The sequence below is a fragment of the Oncorhynchus nerka genome, linkage group LG2 (genome assembly GCF_034236695.1).
Source record: "Oncorhynchus nerka isolate Pitt River linkage group LG2, Oner_Uvic_2.0, whole genome shotgun sequence".
Taxonomy (NCBI): Eukaryota; Metazoa; Chordata; class Actinopteri; order Salmoniformes; family Salmonidae; genus Oncorhynchus; species Oncorhynchus nerka.
The window spans coordinates 68,609,045-68,628,868 of record NC_088397.1 but is presented as its reverse complement, the minus strand read 5'-3'; the positions used below and the strand labels follow the sequence as shown (position 1 = coordinate 68,628,868).

The window sequence follows — 19,824 nt, the reverse complement described above, 5'->3', positions numbered from 1 at the left end:
AGAAACAGAGTCTTTAATGTCCAAACAGGGAAAACATAAATCCTCAATCTTTACAGGAGATGTCCAAACAGGGAAAACATAAATCCTCTATCTATACAGGAGAGTCCCCCTTCTAGTAGTAGAGGAGAATAGCAGGGCTAGCGGCAACAGACTGCTGGTCCCTCCGGGTAGGCGCGGGCCGTAGAGGACAGAGACACCTGCTCACACGCAGTATCTGAAGAAGAGGCAGATTACGACAGGACGGGACAAGGGCAAAGCAAACAAGAATCCGACAAGGACAGAAGCAGAAACAGAGAGAGAAATAGAGACTTAATCAGAGGGCAAAAGAGGGGACAGGTGTGAGAGAGTAAACAAGGTCGTTAGGAGAATGAGGAACAGCTGGGAGCAGGAACGGAACGATAGAGAGAGAGAGAGATAGAGAAAGAGAAAGTAACCTAATACGACCAGCAGGGGGAAACGAAGAGAAGAGAAAGCACAGGAACAAGACATAACATGACAATACATGACAAAACTGGTGTGCCAGCAGTGCATTACCTGTCAAGAGCAAAAGCCTAGTAATCTAGGAAGAGTGTCTGATCAACACATCAAAACATGCACGCCCTGGAGTCAAATAGCATTAGACACTATGGGTCCCATGAAAAGTGCTACGGTACTGGGACATAGGTATGCTATAGTAGCGGTGTGCATGGCAACAGGCTACACAATGGTACACACAGCGAAAACATGCAATGCTCTGCCTGTGTTGACAATGCTTAACCTTTTGACTTTGACCCTAGGACGGTTTCAATCGATCAGGACTGACAATGCACGTCAGTATAAAAACAAAAAGGTAGAGGAATGGTGCACCCAGAGGGGAGTAAAGCACACTTTCTCACCTCCCTACACACCTCAAGCAAATGGGTGTGCAGAGAGGACCATTGGCAAACTCAAAACAACTTTGGGGTTGTGGAGAGCGGACAAAGATTGGGGACCAAAGCTAGTGCAAGCATGCATAGAGTTAAATAGCACCCCAACCAGTTCAGGGCCTAGTCCAAGAGAGTTAATGGGATTACCAGGACAAAATAGTACGGTGGACGTTCCTAATCCCCAGTCTACCCCTCTACCTTGTGTTTTACAGGTAGGAGACTGGATCAGGATTAGGAAGAATCCAGCGGCAGATAAAAGTGACCTGGTAGTGCCAAAGAAATACGGTAAAAGGCGTATTATTGAGGAAGTAATAAGCGCTAATACTGTAAGGACAGCTTGTGGAAAAACAGTTGACATAGCACAATTTAAGAAAGTATGTCCTCCATAATCGTACCAGACTGGAAATACCTCCTAGAGTGCAGAGCAGGCCTCCAAGTCAGGAGGAGTCCAAACACCATTTGGGTAGGCAGGCACTTTAGACATGAGGAATTAGCCAGACAGGGCCTCAAAGGAGGGAGCACAGGAAGAGTAGTCTGGGAACGAAGCGTTCCGACAGGTCTACCTGGCTCAAGCAGACTGAAGTGTGTCCCTTGTGACGTATGCAATGAGCCCACTGGCGATATGCAATACGAAGGGCCCGCTGAGCTAAGCATCAGGCAACTAGAGATGTGCTCTGATGGAGCCTCAGGAGAGTATAGGTGCAGGTATGGAAGAGTTCAGACGTGTGGCAGGTGCAACTGCAACACCATGACCAACTGTGCACTGGACATAAGGACCATTAATGGTTCCTGGGACCCCAGAGGGTGCCAGTGTGCCTGGGATAGATATGGAAACATCTCAGACAAAGATTGCCTGGAATGTCGCAGACAGAGGGTCACAGAGGTCAAACTAACCAGAAGTGCCCTCTTAACCCCAGTTAGAATAGAAGCACCACTCTGGCCCATTCCCACTGGAACTGCAGGCCCAGACCCAGCTCTAACAGGTCAAAGGTTCCAATTTAACTCCAGCCATGAGTATCTGAGAGATAGAGACCTTGGAGAGGGACCTAGTGATGGATATGGGATAGACAGAGTCAACAGGCAGGCCTGGATGGAAACAGGACAAGGTGAATGGATCCTAGTAGACCCTAGTGTAGCCTGGGATGGAGTGCTTCTGGAGTCCACAGGTTGGGACCAGGTGGACAAATATCCCCTAGACTACAACCATGAGTCCAACAAACATCCTGGATGGATGAGAAGGTGTTGGTGGGAAGGTCATGCAGGCCAGTTAGAGAGCTACACTGGGGCAGAGCAATGGAAAAGGAACAAGTGTTCACATTTGTCACCCCCATGACTGGAGGAAATGATGTCCCTCCCCATGATGGAGATGGCAGGAGAAGGTACAGGTTAGGCCTAGGGTGGCAGCTGTACTTAGCCCAGGACCCTGTGTATAAAACTGAAGGAGTCTACTCCTGTCACAAGTACATATGTAGAGATAGTGCTGCTGGAGAGGGAAAAGGTAAACAAAAGGCAGCACTCAAAAGAAGCCAGGATACCTTACCTTGACTCTTAACCACCGGAGGGTGGCAGGGGATATAGGGACAGGTGTGCTGACGGGACAATGGGACGAGGCTCTGGTGTGTAAAGACCTAGAACCATATTGGTCCCGGGAAGATCTGGCAGTATTCAGAAATAGCCAGTGGTTTCAGTTTGGCAGTGGAAGGTCCCTGTTAAGCTGTGAAAACTTCCCCCCCAGGTGGGTCAGACTCAGCTGTAACCAGTGGGAACTGAACAACCACCTACCAGTTAGGGACAAGTATTTTCCGAGTGGAGATGACAGGCAGGCTATGAGAAAGGCTAGGCATGAGCCACAAGCACGAGTACAGGGACACTTCGAATCAGGAGAGCCACAACTGTTGGCAGACTTCACCAGAGGCAACAGAGAAGGAACTCAGAGAGGCCTTAGGCGACAACATGGGTTCAGACATAGGGACCCCATGACCCATAGGCACTCCTATGGCCACACAAGCATCACAACCGTGTCCCCTAGACCCCAACAGAGAGGTCCAGGCAGGAACGGCCCAGAGCCAGGGTTAGAACTAAGATATAGGGAGAACCTGGTGTTGCTAGGCCATAGATTGGCTGACATGACCTTGGCAGCTGAGAGAGCAATAGGAGCCTTGACCCAAAACGACCCTCAGGGAAACAGTGGACCTCCCAGTAGGAGGGACAAGAAGAGGGTCAGGAAAGGTCAGAGTAGAAAATAGGTAATTAACCTTTTCTCTCCCCAGGATCCCAGTGAAGACAACCATTCTGGGGATAGTGAATGGGAAGAGGAAGAGGAAGAGGATAGTAAGCCAATAGGGCATAGAGTCATGACAGCATGGCGAGAATTAGAGAGAAAAGGGATCCCAGAATTACCAGATACCAGAAATTACCCTTTAGGATGGGTAGTCCCAATTCCAATTGTACCACACCCAGATAGTTTAAAGGTGTGTGGATCCTGCAGCAGAAGTACCGAAGGGGTACTCAGTGGTAGATTGACGATAAGGACTAGAGTAGTAGATGCAGTATGCATGATCTGCTTGGCCTTGAGAAATGTGTGGCCAAAATTAAAATTGATAGTCAACAAGGGAGACAAGTGGGATTATGAGGACGAGCCAGAGGAGCTTAACCTCATGATGGTGTATAAAGGAAAGGAAGTAGAATGGGATAGGAGAACTGGTACTGTTGAATTACATGGAATGGCTTATAAGACCTATTCAACAGGTTGGAGAAGAAGGACCACTGAGACCGGTTCAAAGATGCACAGGCTGTGATACAGGGACTAAAGGACAGTACACCATGTTGTGGGACATGGGAGGAGTAAGCACCATGAGTAGTTCATACGCGCTTTGCAAAATATGTTTATGTCATAGGGCTTGCGTAAGGCATAGGAAAGAGTGGTATAGGGAAGATCCTCAGGAATTTTGGCCCCTGGAGGGAGAATATGCAGAGTTGTTTGAAAACAGTAGAATAGTTACCAGATGCAGGCACTCAGATGAAGGATATCTAAGGATGAGAATTAAGATGGAGTACAAAAGCAAGCTATTTTGAGCCCGAGGTCAAATTACTTTAAAGATTCTAACTTGCTGGATACTAGGGTAAGAGTCCGTTTACCTATCGAACAGTTGACCCTGTGTGCAGTATACGTATGGACCGAGTGTACCGTTGTGACAAAGTCTTAATTGACAGAGGAACACTGTATCACCGGCCGGGTTGCTTGCCCCAGACACTGCGGTAGATCAACGGCAGAATTACCACTTGCTGAGAACGGTTGGTAAATTGTTCGAATCGACTCTGTCTCCGACCGACCCAGTGACACGTGTACTGTTGTAAGAATATCTTAACTGATTGAACACAGTACCTTGCCCTGGAATCTCGGTTTCAGGTTATTTGACAATACTATCCAACCTGAGGGCAGGTTAGAGTACTCAGTCTAACTTGAATCTCGAAATTGAGTTGAACCAACGATTCCTCATAGGAGAGATCGATTCCTCATAGGAGAGATCGATACATAAACTAAATTCTCAGAACTCTGACCGATTGAAACACCACTCCTGATCTCGTGGGTCTCCCTGTCATCTTTTAAAGGTAATTAAGTTGAAATATTATATTTGATTAGAGATAAGTCTGTTTACCTATCGAACAGTTGACCCTGTGTGCAGTATACGTATGGACCGAGTGTACCGTTGTGACAAAGTCTTAATTGACAGAGGAACACTGTATCACCGGCCGGGTTGCTTGCCCCAGACACTGCGCGTGTTTGATTATCATTGTACCAGGCATTATAGAGCATTAAGACATTTGCATGTTTTTGATTAACGCGGTGTGTAACTGAGTAACAAATTGTGTATTTTGAAGTGTGTTTGATTGTAAAAGACAAAAAACAGAGTGTTTCCAAAAATAAACGGTAGTCTTATTTTGTCTCGAGTAAAACGCCCTCCCAAGGAGATAACAACTTCCAAGTGACACTCCCTCCACCGGTGACACTGGAAAAGGTCTTCACCAATTAAACTCCATGACAAAGTGAAATACCATTAAAAGACAAAGAGGAAGGTGTGTCCAGTAGTGATTCATTAATTGTCTTATCGATCTATCTAAGTTTTAATATCCAAGTGATACATAGCCGACGGGCAGAGTAGTGAGACTAAGTTGACTAAAGGTCTTCACACTTTAATTAAACTAGATACATCACAGAAGGGAAATACTCAACCTGAGGGAAATCATATAGAGACTGGTAGGAAGGAGGCTTAATAACAACTCAAGGATCCATTAGTGGTGTAAAAGGAGTCTAGAGGATAAACGTGGGGTTCACACATCCCAGCTAGAGCTGGACCGTTGAGAGTGACAAGGCAAAAGACCTCTCTTGGGGTTCACACATCCCAGCTAGAGCTAGACCGTTGAGAGTGACAAGGCAAAAGACCTCTCTTGGGGTTCACAGAGCTGGACATCCCAAAAGCCTCTCTTGGGGTTCAGAGCTGGACCAAAAGACCTTGGGTTCAGCTAGAGCTGACCAGGCAAAAAAGACCTCTCTTGGGGTTCACACATCCCAGCTAGAGCTACCTCTCTTGGGGTTCACCGTTGGGGTTCAGCTAGTGACCAGGCAAAAAAGACCTCTCTTGGGGTTCACACATCCCAGCTAGAGCTGGACCGTTGAGAGTGACAAGGCAAAAGACCTCTCTTGGGGTTCACACATCCCAGCTAGAGCTGGACCGTTGAGAGTGACCAGGCAAAAGACCTCTCTTGGGGTTCACACATCCCAGCTAGAGCTGGACCGTTGAGAGTGACAAGGCAAAAGACCTCTCTTGGGGTTCACACATCCCAGCTAGAGCTGGACCGTTGAGAGTGACCAGGCAAAAGACCTCTCTTAGGGTTCACACATCCCAGCTAGAGCTGGACCGTTGAGAGTGACAAGGCAAAAGACCTCTCTTGGGGTTCACACATCCCAGCTAGAGCTGGACCGTTGAGAGTGACCAGGCAAAAGACCTCTCTTGGGGTTCACACATCCCAGCTAGAGCTGGACCGTTGAGAGTGACCAGGCAAAAGACCTCTCTTGGGGTTCACACATCCCAGCTAGAGCTGGACCGTTGAGAGTGACCAGGCAAAAGACCTCTCTTGGGGTTCACACATCCCAGCTAGAGCTGGACCGTTGAGAGTTTCCAGGCAAAAGACCTCTCTTGGGGTTCACACATCCCAGCTAGAGCTGGACCGTTGAGAGTGACAAGGCAAAAGACCTCTCTTGGGGTTCACACATCCCAGCTAGAGCTAGACCGTTGAGAGTGACAAGGCAAAAGACCTCTCTTGGGGTTCACACATCCCAGCTAGAGCTGGACCGTTGAGTGACAAGGCAAAAGACCTCTCTTGGGGTTCACACATCCCAGCTAGAGCTGGACCGTTGAGAGTGACCAGGCAAAAGACCTCTTTTGGGGTTCACACATCCCAGCTAGAGCTGGACCGTTGAGAGTGACAAGGCAAAAGACCTCCCTTGGGGTTCACACATCCCAGCTAGAGCTGGACCGTTGAGAGTGACAAGGCAAAAGACCTCTCTACGCGGACAACGTATCGATAAAGAAAGAGAGGCAGGGCTAAGCGAGCGGTCCTGGTTATACCGAGATAACCTGAAGTATCTATAGTGCCCTGCCCAATCCAGGGAATGGGACGCTAATCACCTCTAGCACCCCGCTGCCGGCCAAGGGGCGGGGCTGAAGGTTTCGTATCGAGACAACCTCCTTACAAAAACTCTTAAAACAAAACATCGCCACCTGCTGGAGAAGACTGATTTTTGTCAGTTGGGCCTCTCGCTTCACCTCTTCCTCTCTAACATCATTCCTAGATGATAGTGCAGATCTAGATTCAGATCTAGCAGCCCATATCGGCTGCCTACAGACCAGAGTATGTGAGTGTAGTGGAGATGAGCAGTCAGAAATCCCACTGGGGCTCCACATCCTTTCCAACTGCTCCTCCAAAAACTGCTTCTTGCTCACAGGGGAAAATAAACTACCTTCAAATTCGCTCCATTCATTCAAATCCCCATATAACCAACACTCATCAATTTTTGTGACCACCTGGAATTACCATTTGGTTTTGAAATAGCCTACTGAAACCAAACCATATGATTTTAATTAAAAGTATTTTAATAAACAACATGAAAAGGTGGTGTCGTGGAAATTCTACACAATGTCGTGGAAATGACCACTAGATTAACTATCTTGGATTAGTTATAAATATCTTTGGGCTGCATAGGTTTACCAAAAGGCACAGACACATAGACTACATCAACAATTGAGAACTAAATAGTGGAAACCTTCTACTGTCTCGAATAATGTGACTAGGTAATGGAATGGTAAACAAAAAAAAAAAAAACATGCATTTTCACAATAAGTGATGGTAATTTCTAGGCAATATTAAGAATATTGGGAATTTTTAGGAATAACGTTATGGGCATGTAGATTTGTTTAGTATTCTTTATAATTGTACCAATTTCTCACTAGTCTACGGCAGACATTCTGTTCACTTATATATAGGAGCATAAGGAGTTTTTATTTCTCTTTCCTTCATAGCAATAACAGGGGACTAAAGTTAGATACGTTCTGCCAAATCAATGAGTGCCATTTCTTTATGCCAAAACAATGTCACCCTACACATGTTCTTTTTGAAGATGTATTTATTCACTTAGAAAAATGACTTTTCAAAAATCATAAAATATCCACGTCATGGGGTAATCTTGCATTTCATGAACAACATCACCGGCCTTGTGAAGAGGTGCACTTGATTTGTCTCGCTTGGCGGGCTAAGTAGGCAGAGTTTGCACTCTAGACCACTTTTTTATTTAACCTTTATTTAACTAGACAAGTCAATTAAGAATAAATTCTTATTCCCAGTCCCTGGGAATGATCATTTTTTAAATCAAAAACAAGTAGGACAAATCTCGACAATATATTTCTAAAGAGTGGCAAGACCCCAGGCCCAGATGGATACCTTATAAAACATTTAGCAACATGCTCTCTCCCTACCTGCACAAAATGTTGGTTCAGGCCAATGAGGATGGAGCTCTCCCACCTACTTTGGATGAAGCGTTCATTACAGTTATACATAAGAAGGGTAAAGATTCAGAAGAGGTAGGGTCATACAGACCAATATCTCTCCTTAATACAGACCAAAAGATTTTAGCAAAAACTCTGGCTAACAGGCTTAGCACTTTAATTGGCAAATTGGTCCATTCGGACCAGACTGGCTTTATCCCTAACAGAAACTCATTCTTCAATTCCAGGCGTCTCTTCAACATGATGTATTCTCAGAGGTTACCTAACGTGGACCTTGCCGTTATATCTCTTGACGCCGAAAAGGCCCTTGATCAAGTTGAGTGGTCCTATCTATTCAAGGTCCTACAGAAATGTTATATTGGAGATGGGTTCACAAATTTGATCCAGCTTTTATATAGGAACCCCTGAGCGAGAATACTCACTAACCAATCGCTGTCGCCTATGCTCTTCGCTCTAATTGTTGAACCTCTCGCTCAGGCGATCAGATCTCATGCAGCAATACACGGCTATACTCTAAATAAGATTTCCCTATACGCAAATGACATTCTCCTCTATGTAACAGAACCCCAAGCTAGTATCCCAGCTATTCTTGATGTGATTCATTTGTTTGGTACCTTCTCGGGATACAGAATAAATTTGAACAAGAGCGAATTAATGCCCATACGGTTGCAAAAAAGTTAAGTTATCTTCAGAAAAATTTACCTACCTAGGAATTGTAGTTACCAAACAATACTCCTCACTATTTAAAGATAATTTCCCTTCTCTGATGCAAAAACACAAGGCAAACATCTCTGCTTCTCTTCTCAAATTTCTCTGCTCGAAAGAATTAATGCCATTAAAATGGTCTTCCTCCCACAACTGCTCTACCTACAGTATACCAGAACATCCCAGTATTCATACCTAAGTCCTTTCATAAACAACTGCACTCAATTACCAATCCTTTCATCTGGGATTATAAAACACACAGGATAGGTAAAAAAAAACACCTGTACATCCAAGATGGAAGGAGGATTGTCTCTCCCAAATGGTATATTTTACTATTGAGCCGCTAACCTCACGGTTACATTTTTGCTGGATGACGCACTTCCGTCATGCAGGTGGCTTAGTATGGAGCGTGAGGAGTGTCACCCCTTCTCTATTGGCGCAGTGATTTTGTCGCCTGTTAATCTGGAGATGTCACTATTATCATAACAATCCTATTATACATAGCACAGTCCGAATCTGGAAGCAAATCAAAGTCCACTCTGATCTACCTCCTCATGCCTTTTGCACACAATGTATATAGACTCCCCTTTTTTTTCTACTGTGTTATTGACTTGTTAATTGTTTACTCCATGTGTAACTCTGTGTTGTCTGTTCACACTGCTAGGCTTTATCTTGGCTAGGTCGCAGTTGCAAATGAGAACTTGTTCTCAACTAGCCTACCTGGTTAAATAAAGGTGAAATAAAAATATTTTTTATTTTAATTTTTTAATTTTTAAATTAGACCAATATCATTCATGATCCTATTGCCAGGAATCCCTCCTTTGCCCCTTCTAACCTTGATAACACCTTTGAGCGATGGGGAGAGATGGGGATAAGTACCATAGGGGATCTATATATAGAAGGGACCTTTGCCTCCTTTGAGTTGCTTCAGGGAAATTTATAATCTTCCCAGAAGTAACTTTTTCAGAAACGTACAAATTAGAGACTATGTTAGAAAACACCTCCCAACATTTGGGAATGCTAAACCTTCCATGTTTGACAGATGCATAAAAATATGCCCCACCTCAGACAAACTGATATCTTGTCTATATGATGCTTTTCAATCTGTTAGCACACCTTCTACAGATGCCATTAAGGCAAAATGGGAGGAAGAACTAGGGACTGACATTTCGGTGGCAGACTGGGAAGAGAGCTTGGAGTATATCCACACATGCTCCATTAATTCCAGACATCGTCTCATACAATTCAAGGTATTACACAGATTACACTATTCCAAAACTAAACTGCATAGGTTATTTCCTGATACATCCCCTACGTGTGGTAAATGTCAGGCTGTGCAGGGTACACTACTCCACTGCTTTGCCCTATGCTCTAACTTGTATGGTTATTGGTGTGGGATTTTTAGGATCCTCTCTGAAGTTCTGGAGACTTCAATAGACCCAGACTCGCTTCTGATAATCCTGGGAGTGTCTGATTCCCTAAACGGATTATCCAACCCCCAAAAACAACTCATCTCTTACAGTCTCATTTCGGCAAAAAAATGTATCAAATCAAATCAAATCAAATTTTATTTGTCACATACACATGGTTAGCAGATGTTAATGCGAGTGTAGCGAAATGCTTGTGCTTCTAGTTCCGACAATGCAGTGATAACCAACAAGTAATCTAACTAACAATTCCAAAACTACTGTCTTATACACAGTGTAAGGGGATAAAGAATATGTACATAAGGATATATGAATGAGTGATGGTACAGAGCAGCATACATTAGATGGTATCGAGTACAGTATATACATATGAGATGAGTATGTAGACAAAGTAAACAAAGTGGCATAGTTAAAGTGGCTAGTGATACATGTATTACATAAGGATGCAGTCGATGATGTAGAGTACAGTATATACGTATGCATATGAGATGAATAATGTAGGGTAAGTAACATTATATAAGGTAGCATTGTTTAAAGTGGCTAGTGATATATTTACATAATTTCCCATCAATTCCCATTATTAAAGTGGCTGGAGTTGGGTCAGTGTCAATGACAGTGTGTTGGCAGCAGCCACTCAATGTTAGTGGTGGCTGTTTAACAGTCTGATGGCCTTGAGATAGAAGCTGTTTTTCAGTCTCTCGGTCCCAGCTTTGATGCACCTGGTTACTGACCTCGCCTTCTGGATGATAGTCATCTAACTAACAATTCCAAAACTACTGGGGTGAACAGGCAGTGGTTGGTACAGAGCGGGTGGTTGATGTCCTTGATGATCTTTATGGCCTTCCTGTAACATCGGGTGGATGATAGGTGTCCTGGAGGGCAGGTAGTTTGCCCAATTCCCATTATTAAAGTAGCTGGTGATGTCAGTTGTGCAGACCTCACTACCCTCTGGTGGCTGTTTAACAGTTGAGGCGGATAGCAGTTGCCGTCTCCAGGTCGGTGATACCTGTACTGACCTCGCCAGGATGCTCAGGCGATTGTGCATCTGTAGAAGTTTGGTGTCCTGGAGTGCTTTTGGTGACAGACCTCACTACCCTCTGGAGAGCCTTATTGAGGGCGGAGCAGTCCCGCCAGGATGCTCTCGATTGACAAGCCGAATTTCTTCAGCCTCCTGAGGTTGAAGAGGCGCTGCTGCGCCTTCTTCACGACGCTGTCAGTGTGAGTGGACCAATTCAGTTTGTCTGTGATGTGTATGCCGAGGAACTTAAAACTTGCTACCCTCTCCACTACTGTTCCATCGATGTGGATAGGGGGGTGTTCCCTCTGCTGTTTCCTGAAGTCCACAATCATCTCCTTAGTTTTGTTGACGTTCAGTGTGAGGTTATTTTCCTGACACCACACTCCGAGGGCCCTCACCTCCTCCCTGTAGGCCGTCTCGTCGTTGTTGGTAATCAAGCCTACCACTGTTGTGTCATCCGCAAACTTGATGATTGAGTTGGAGGCGTGCGTGGCCACTCAGTCGTGGGTGAACAGGGAGTACAGGAGAGGGCTCAGAACGCACCCTTGTGGGGCCCCCGTGTTGAGGATCAGCGGGGAGGAGATGTTGTTGCCTACCCTCACCACCTGGGGGCGGCCCGTCAGGAAGTCCAGTACCCAGTTGCACAGGGCGGGGTCGAGACCCAGGGTCTCGAGCTTGATGACAAGCTTGGAGGGTACTATGGTGTTGAATGCAACACAGTCGATGAACAGCATTCTCACATAGGTATTCCTCTTGTCCAGGTGGGTTAGGGCAGTGTGCAGTGTGGTTGAGATTGCATCGTCTGTGGACCTATTTGGGCGGTAAGCAAATTGGAGTGGGTCTAGGGTGTCAGGTAGGGTGGAGGTGATATGGTCCTTGACTAGTCTCTCAAAGCACTTCATGATGACGGAAGTGAGTGCTACGGGGCGGTAGTCGTTTAGCTCAGTTACCTTAGCTTTCTTGGGAACAGGAACAATGGTGGCCCTCTTGAAGCATGTGGGAACAGCAGACTGGTATAGGGATTGATTGAATATGTCCGTAAACACACCGGCCAGCTGGTCTGCGCATGCTCTGAGGGCGCGGCTGGGGATGCCGTCTGGGCCTGCAGCCTTGCGAGGGTTAACACGTTTAAATGTCTTACTCACCTCGGCTGCAGTGAAGGAGAGACCGCATGTTTTCATTGCAGGCCGTGTCAGTGGCACTGTATTGTCCTCAAAGCGGGCAAAAAGTTATTTAGTCTGCCTGGGAGCAAGACATCCTGGTCCGTGACTGGGCTGGGTTTCTTCTTGTAGTCCGTGATTGACTGTAGACCCTGCCACATGCCTCGTGTGTCTGAGCCGTTGAATTGAGATTCTACTTTGTCTCTGTACTGACGCTTAGCTTGTTTAATAGCCTTGCGGAGGGAATAGCTGCACTGTTTGTATTCGGTCATGTTGCCAGACACCTTGCCCTGATTAAAAGCAGTGGTTCGCGCTTTCAGTTTCACGCGAATGCTGCCATCAATCCACGGTTTCTGGTTAGGGAATGTTTTTATCGTTGCTATGGGAACGACATCTTCAACGCACGTTCTAATGAACTCGCACACCGAATCAGCGTATTCGTCAATATTTTTATCTGACGCAATACGAAACATGTCCCAGTCCACGTGATGGAAGCAGTCTTGGAGTGTGGAGTCAGCTTGGTCTGACCAGCGTTGGACAGACCTCAGCGTGGGAGCCTCTTGTTTAAGTTTCTGCCTGTAGGCAGGGATCAACAAAATGGAGTCGTGGTCAGCTTTTCCGAAAGGGGGGCGGGGCAGGGCCTTATATGCGTCGCGGAAGTTAGAGTAACAATGATCCAAGGTTTTACCACCCCTGGTTGCGTAATCGATATGCTGATCAAATTTAGGGAGTCTTGTTTTCAGATTAGCTTTGTTAAAATCCCCAGCTACAATGAATGCAGCCTCCGGATAAATGGTTTCCAGTTTGCAAAGAGTTAAATAAAGTTCGTTCAGAGCCATCGATGTGTCTGCTTGGGGGGGGGATATATACGGCTGTGATTATAATCGAAGTGAATTCTCTTGGAAGATAATGCGGTCTACATTTGATTGTGAGGAATTCTAAATCAGGTGAACAGAAGGATTTGAGTTCCTGTATGTTTCCTTCATCACACCATGTCTCGTTAGTCATGAGGCATACGCCCCCGCCACTCTTCTTACCAGAAAGATGTTTGTTTCTGTCGGCGTGATGCGTGGAGAAACCCGTTGGCTGCACCGCATCGGATAGCGTCTTCCCAGTAAGCCATGTTTCCGTGAAGCAGAGAACGTTGCAGTCTCTGATGTCCCTCTGGAATGCTACCCTTGCTCGGATTTCATCAACCTTGTTGTCAAGAGACTGGACATTGGCAAGAAGAATGCTGGGGAGTGGTGCGCGATGTGCCCTTGTCCGGAGTCTGACCAGAAGACCGCTACGTTTCCCTCTTTTTCGGAGTCGTTTTCTTGGGTCGCTGCATGCGATCCATTCCGTTGTCCTGTTTGTAAGGCAGAACACAGGATCCGCGTCGCGGAAAACATATTCTTGGTCGTACTGATGGTGAGTTGACGCTGATCTTATATTCAGTAGTTCTTCTCGACTGTATGTAATGAAACCTAAGATGACCTGGGGTACTAATGTAAGAAATAACACGTAAAAAAACAAAAAACTGCATAGTTTCCTAGGAACGTGAAGCGAGGTGGCCATCTCTGTCGGCGCCGGAAGGTACATCTTGTTGTTTTGGAAAAATAGGGAAGCTCCCTCTACCAAATTATGGCTCAGCGAAATTGGCAAACACTGTACACTTAGAAAGAATCAGATATATTCTGAACAATAGATTATCAACATTTGATCAAATCTGGAAACCTTTCCTCTCTTGCTTGGACCAGTCGGCGCTGAGAACTTGTACATTTTAACGCACTCTCCATTGTATTGTATTTTAATCTACCTTTGGGCAGCATGTGCTGGCCCCGCCATCATAGCAGTTGGGGGGGGTGACATCTACCCTCTTTCCTTCTACCTGTCCTGGTTCTGTATGCCTTGTTTTGTCATATTTGTTTTGTACCCAGAACTCTGAGTCTTGTTGTTTCTGTCTGCTCTTTTATGTTTAGATAAGAATTGCATACTTGTCTTTTATACCTATACACCATTCTTGTGTGTGTTCAATCAAAAATATTTGAACGAGAAAAAATGAAAGCTGTCAGCATGGGTCCAGTGGGAGTGGTACCCGTCCAGTGATTGTTACAGTCATCTGTTTATGTGGGTTCAAGGGATTGCTGTTTGTGGACTCCCATACCTTCGTGTACTGTATATGATCAATTATAATATTCTGATCAGAGGTGAGCTCATACATTTTAGGGTAACATTTTCTGAATGCAAAGCTGAAATAAGCAACAAGAAAAGAAAACATTTGTTGGTTGTTAAAAAATAGTTGTCATTGCTGACATATTAAACCACACTATCTTCAAATACTAAACCCTTTAGAGAAATGTTTGTAGGCATTATCATGATCATTTGTTGGGATGATGGAAATTGAAGCAGGCCGTTTAAATTAAATCTCTTGTGGCAGGTCACAATAAAACCAGGCAATGATTGTGTCGTCATTCTTGGAATTTATTTCCAAAGCAGACAAAGTATTTTTTTTAGATGCATCATCACTTTATCCAGGGATAGGTTGGAAAGGAAATTACAACAATGTTTAGAAAAAAACATGAAATTTTTTTGAAAAAGGTACTAGAGCCTACATTAACATAATCACTAGGGACACTCGAGTGCTATGGAAAAAGACGACATAACTATGACACAACACCATTTCATGATGATGCACAATTTGTTGAAACTGTTGGTTAACTACATTATTGGTATGAATCTTATATGACAAAAGATGACTGAAAAAATGTGACAGCATTAAGTTAAAACACCACACCTGTTGATTGAATGAATTTCCCTCATCATAAACTTTTTTAATAAGCTACTGGAGGGAAAAAGACAAACTTCAACAGTTGGTTTTGTAATCACATGATATGCCCTCAACTATTTCATCAGCTGTGGCGAGGGGTACGAGACATTTTCCACATGGACATGTACCCACACACTCGTGCCCTTTTTTGCGACATTTCACTCCAATAAACATTTCATCGGCATCACAAGTAGTAAGGTTTTTGATCACAATATCCATGTCAAAATGTAGGGCCTGACCTTCAGGCAGGTGGAATGCCAGGGTCACATGGTCCCACATGTGCCATGCATTCCCCCCGCCTTCTGTTCCTACATTTTGGTTAACTTCATCTATGGCTAACCCAAAGTCATGGGTTTTAGACATGGCTTGTGCACGCCAGACAATGTTGCCCCTCATGTAAGCACAGAGAGCATCATCACTACCATCACCAAGAACGGGGTACTTCTCAAATTCCTTATTATCTGGACTGTGAACAAGCACTGTGTACATAATCTCTTGTTTGTAGACTACAGTCTCATACACTCTCAGGACAGGCTGTTTTCCATCACAGATCTGCTGACTGTACATCATCAGGAAATCAGACAGACTGAAAGTGAACCTGAAGTTCCCAAAGCGTGATGCCTTCCTGAAGGCAGGTGAGGTGGTGAACTTGCTGAGGAAGGGTTGCTGTATCTGCCTCTGCTCGGGTGTTCTGTCAGGGAAGATCTTCTCCAGGTAACGGCGTTCTGCTGCAATGATATCGTCATCATCCACAGGAAGATTGCACCACAGGAAACTCTTCTCACCCCCCTTAAATCCACCTGATTTCAAGATTCCATCAAGGCCTCTTTTTGTAGTGACATGGGCAACTTTGGACAGATGGAACTCTGGTGCCTCTGGGTATGGTTCTATGTCTTTTGATAGGTATCTATCTATTCCTGCCTCTTTTAAAAGGGTCTTCTCTTGTTTTAATGTGGCGATATTCTTATGCTCTCCACTGGAAAAGTGCTCCTTTACACCTCTGTCATTATAACGCACCTTCATTTCCCTAAGATAAAAATAAAACATTTAAAATGTTGGTTGAACAGACATGCAATTCTGCTCTCCGCACCTATTTAGTAGGCTACAAATAATGTATATTTCTTTGCACACACACACACACTAGATTTGAATTGTTACTGTGATACAACCGACCTTTTTTCCCCAAGTTTGGACATAGCTGCTTGATGGAAGATTAGCTGCTTGATGGAAGATCTGCGGTCTGATAGATGTAGATAGCTCTTGTCAATCCACAATGAGTGAATAACCTGTACAGTAGTTCAATCAGACATTCAATAAAATTATCTGAACAACAGTTTGTATCCAAGAGTAATGTTAAAATGGCTCTCCCAATTAACTGGAACCAATTAGCCTTCTTTTTAAAAAAGTTGTCAGGATGGTTTTACTAACATCCATCCCTGACTTGAAAGAAAATCAAATAAATGTCAAGTCCCCCTTACTTGCAGATTGATATCATCATCTGAACTACACTTTGTAGGTTGGATGAACTATAATATGGATATTGGTTTAACTATAAAGGTAATTTTGACTGTTTCAAAAGTGTACAGTACATAATAATAACATATTATTATAATAAAGTTACAGACTCATACCATATTTCATGACATAAGCTAATTATAATTTACATATGTACAAATATCCACCAAATATGTGATTACTTCATGAAATGATGTACTGTAAGTATGTGTAATTAAATCACATTGTTGTCTCATGAAATGCATTGTTTCTTTAACATAACCTACAATAACTTACTTTGTTTGGAGACTTGCTGCTTGATTGTAGAGTTTCAGATTGGCCGCCTTCAGTTGATGTCTCCCCACTGTATGGCAGCTGAAATGTCCCAATCGTATGTTTGTATCTATACATACTGACTCTGATCCTTAAGGCTGTGTTTAGACTGGCAGCCCGTTTCTGATCTTTTTTCCACTAGTTGGTCTTCTGACCAATAACGTCAGACCTTTTCACATCAGATCTTTTTCAGAGCTGATCTGATTGGTCAAACAACCAATAAGTGAAAAATAAACAAAGCCTTTTTGTAACTGAAGTCTTTAGCCACACCCTATGTAGGAAATCTAGTTTCATTTCTTGAGAACTGAATGACTATCAGGTTAATATGTAGCCTGAACAGCCGCTAGTGGTTGCTGTTTGCCTGTGTTTTGAAGGTCCTAACTTGTTTGTCATGGTGAGTTGTCTCTTTGTAGATTGCACTTTACAATATGTAATTATCAGGTTCTTACTGAGATATTTCATAGTAAAATGGTAAATGGATGTTGTTTCCATTGGATCTATTGAAATAAGCAGCATATGTTTACCAAATGGGTATGAATTATTTGAAGTAAGTACCAGAAAGTATCCACAGGTAACAGTGGAAACAGTACTGTAAAATAAGGTGCTACATTTATGTTTTTATTAAGGTGGCAAGATGCTCATGTGGACCTGCACAAGAATAATGTCAGACCTTTTCACATCAGATGTTTTTCAGAGCTGATCTGAAAGTGACAGCATTTATTAGAATTGGGGTGTGTGTAAACAAAGCTATAAGCCACACCCTACATAGGAAATCTAGTTTCATTTCTTGAACTGAATGAAGATCAGGATAATAAGTAGCCTGAACAGCCGCGAGTGATTGCTGTTTATCTGTCTTTTGAAGGTCCTAACTTATTTATCAGGGTGAGCAGTCTCTTTGCATCTGTCTCTCTAATTGTGACGAGGGTATTTTGTGCTCCCCAAAAATAGGTCTCGTCTAACCCTCTGGCATTACTACATTTCATTGTCCTACCCTGAGAGGATGAATTGTACTGAATATTAGCGGTCAATAGGCCGAATGAAGATCAGGGGATGACATTTGACTTCAATTCAAATATCTGTATATTGTAATTCATCTCAAGATATGCAAAATGCACATAGTAGTTGTTTGTAAAAAATGTCTCAATTAATTGAGAAACACAAGTATGTTCTTGGTTGATGTTTGTTACCCAATAATGATCTTTCACAATTTGAGAACAGTTTCTATAGTCCACCATGTTGCAACAGGACACCCTACGCCTGCTTTAAGTTACCCAAAGTGAAACAGCTGATCCCCGTCCTCACTCTGCCTTCACTCCAGGAATGTAGTTACACAAATACATGCATTTATTATTCAGAGTAGACATTGTTGATTTCTCTGTTGTACTTGTAGCCTTCCACAGAATACTAATACTCCCATTATATAGGCCTAACCTAAAGATCAAATGGGCGCACGGACACACTTGGGATTGACAACTGCTCCTCCTATTTTCAGCCCGAGAAAATAGATTATAGAGTTCACATACGTGTAAACAAATCAACAGTCCATCCACTATTTCCGTAAAGGCACTGAATGTCGTCATATATGAACTATTTCTGTGGCTCTACGGGTTCCATGCCCTAATATGAAACCAAACTAAACTTAGTGCAAGGCAATAAGGTAACTGTGGCTAAATGCCAGAGGAGACGAGTAATTAACAGGAGTTACTATGAGTGTGATATAAGGAGGAATAATGTATAAAAATGGTTTGAACTCACGGGCTCCAGGGTGGCAGGGTAGCCTAGTTGTTAGAGCATTGGGCTAGTAACCGAAAGGTTGCAAGTTCGAATCCCCCAGCTGACAAGGTACAAATCTGTCGTTCTGCCCCTGAACAAGGTAGTTAAACCCACTGTTCCTAGGCCGTCATTGAAAATAAGAATTTGTTCTTGACTGACTTGCCTAGTTAAATAAAGGTTAAAAATATATATATATTTGTGAAATAGAATTGACCGAATATTTCCACGACACCAATCATGATGTGCGTTACCAGTGGTTGCACCACATTGTGCAACCACTGACTGATTGCACAATGTCCGCCTTTGGTATTTTTCTAGCTCCAACAGTGCAGTAATATCTAACAATTCACCACAATACACACATCTAAAAGTAAAATAATGTAATTACGAAATATATAAAATTAGGACTAGCAATGTCAGAGTGACAAACTAAAATACAGTAGAATAGAATACCGTATATACACATGAGATGAGTAAAGCAAAAATATGTAAACATTATTAAAGTGACTAGTGTTCAATTATTAAAGTGGCCAGTGATTCCAAGTCTACAGTATGTATATAGGGCAGCAACCTGTCAGATATATGTGTATAGGTGGCAGGGAAGTCAGGCGCAGGAGAGTCAAACGGAGTGTAAAATGGAGTCTTTTAATAAATGTCCAAGTAACATGCTCCATAACACTAAATAGAAAAATGAATATAAACAAATATGGGTACGAAGACCCGTCGCGCACCTATACAAAAAACACTACACTGACAATAAACAATCTCTGACAAAGACATGAGGGGAAACAGAGGGTTAAATACACAACAGGTAATGAATGGGATTGAAAACAGGTGTGTGGGAAGACAAGACAAAACCAATGGAAAATGAAAAATGGATCAATGATGGCTAGAAGACCGGTGACATCGCCAGAGCACCGCCCGAACAAAGAGAGGCAACGACTTCGGTAGAAGTCGTGACACAACCTCTATGGTGCAGGGTTGCGTAATGTAAGGGGAAAAATCCTGTATAAGCTCTATAAGCTCGTACAGCCTGTAATGAAGTAGAATTACTTCATTAGTTCTTAATGCTGAACTTTGTTATGCACATGTGCTGTATGAGTCTTAATCTTAAACCTGTACATTTCCACTGTCTG

General features: G+C 43.6%; 1 protein-coding gene and 1 long non-coding RNA gene across 4 annotated transcripts in view; both read right to left on the bottom strand.

The window, feature by feature from the left end:
* The window catches only part of LOC115146027 (uncharacterized), a 42,369-nt gene extending 23,413 nt beyond the window's left edge, over window positions 1-18,956 (bottom strand). For both annotated transcript variants that reach the window (XR_003866086.2, XR_010458834.1), the window contains exon 1: window positions 18,671-18,956. This is a non-coding gene — a long non-coding RNA (uncharacterized LOC115146027). The remainder of the gene's footprint in view (window positions 1-18,670) is intronic.
* On the bottom strand, window positions 14,722-17,041 carry LOC115140411 (uncharacterized). Of its 2 annotated transcripts, none has more exons than XM_065001826.1 (3): window positions 16,880-17,041; window positions 16,262-16,328; window positions 14,722-16,115 (listed from the first exon to the last, which is right to left on the bottom strand). In XM_065001826.1, exons 2-3 carry the CDS (start codon window positions 16,282-16,284, stop codon window positions 15,125-15,127), a joined length of 1,014 nt encoding a protein of 337 aa, XP_064857898.1. In that variant the 5' UTR covers window positions 16,285-16,328; window positions 16,880-17,041; the 3' UTR covers window positions 14,722-15,124. The 2 variants fall into 2 exon arrangements, with proteins under 2 accessions (XP_064857898.1, XP_064857897.1); XM_065001825.1 differs by having other exon boundaries at window positions 16,262-16,374; window positions 16,880-17,040.
* Window positions 18,957-19,824: the final 868 nt, after the last annotated feature.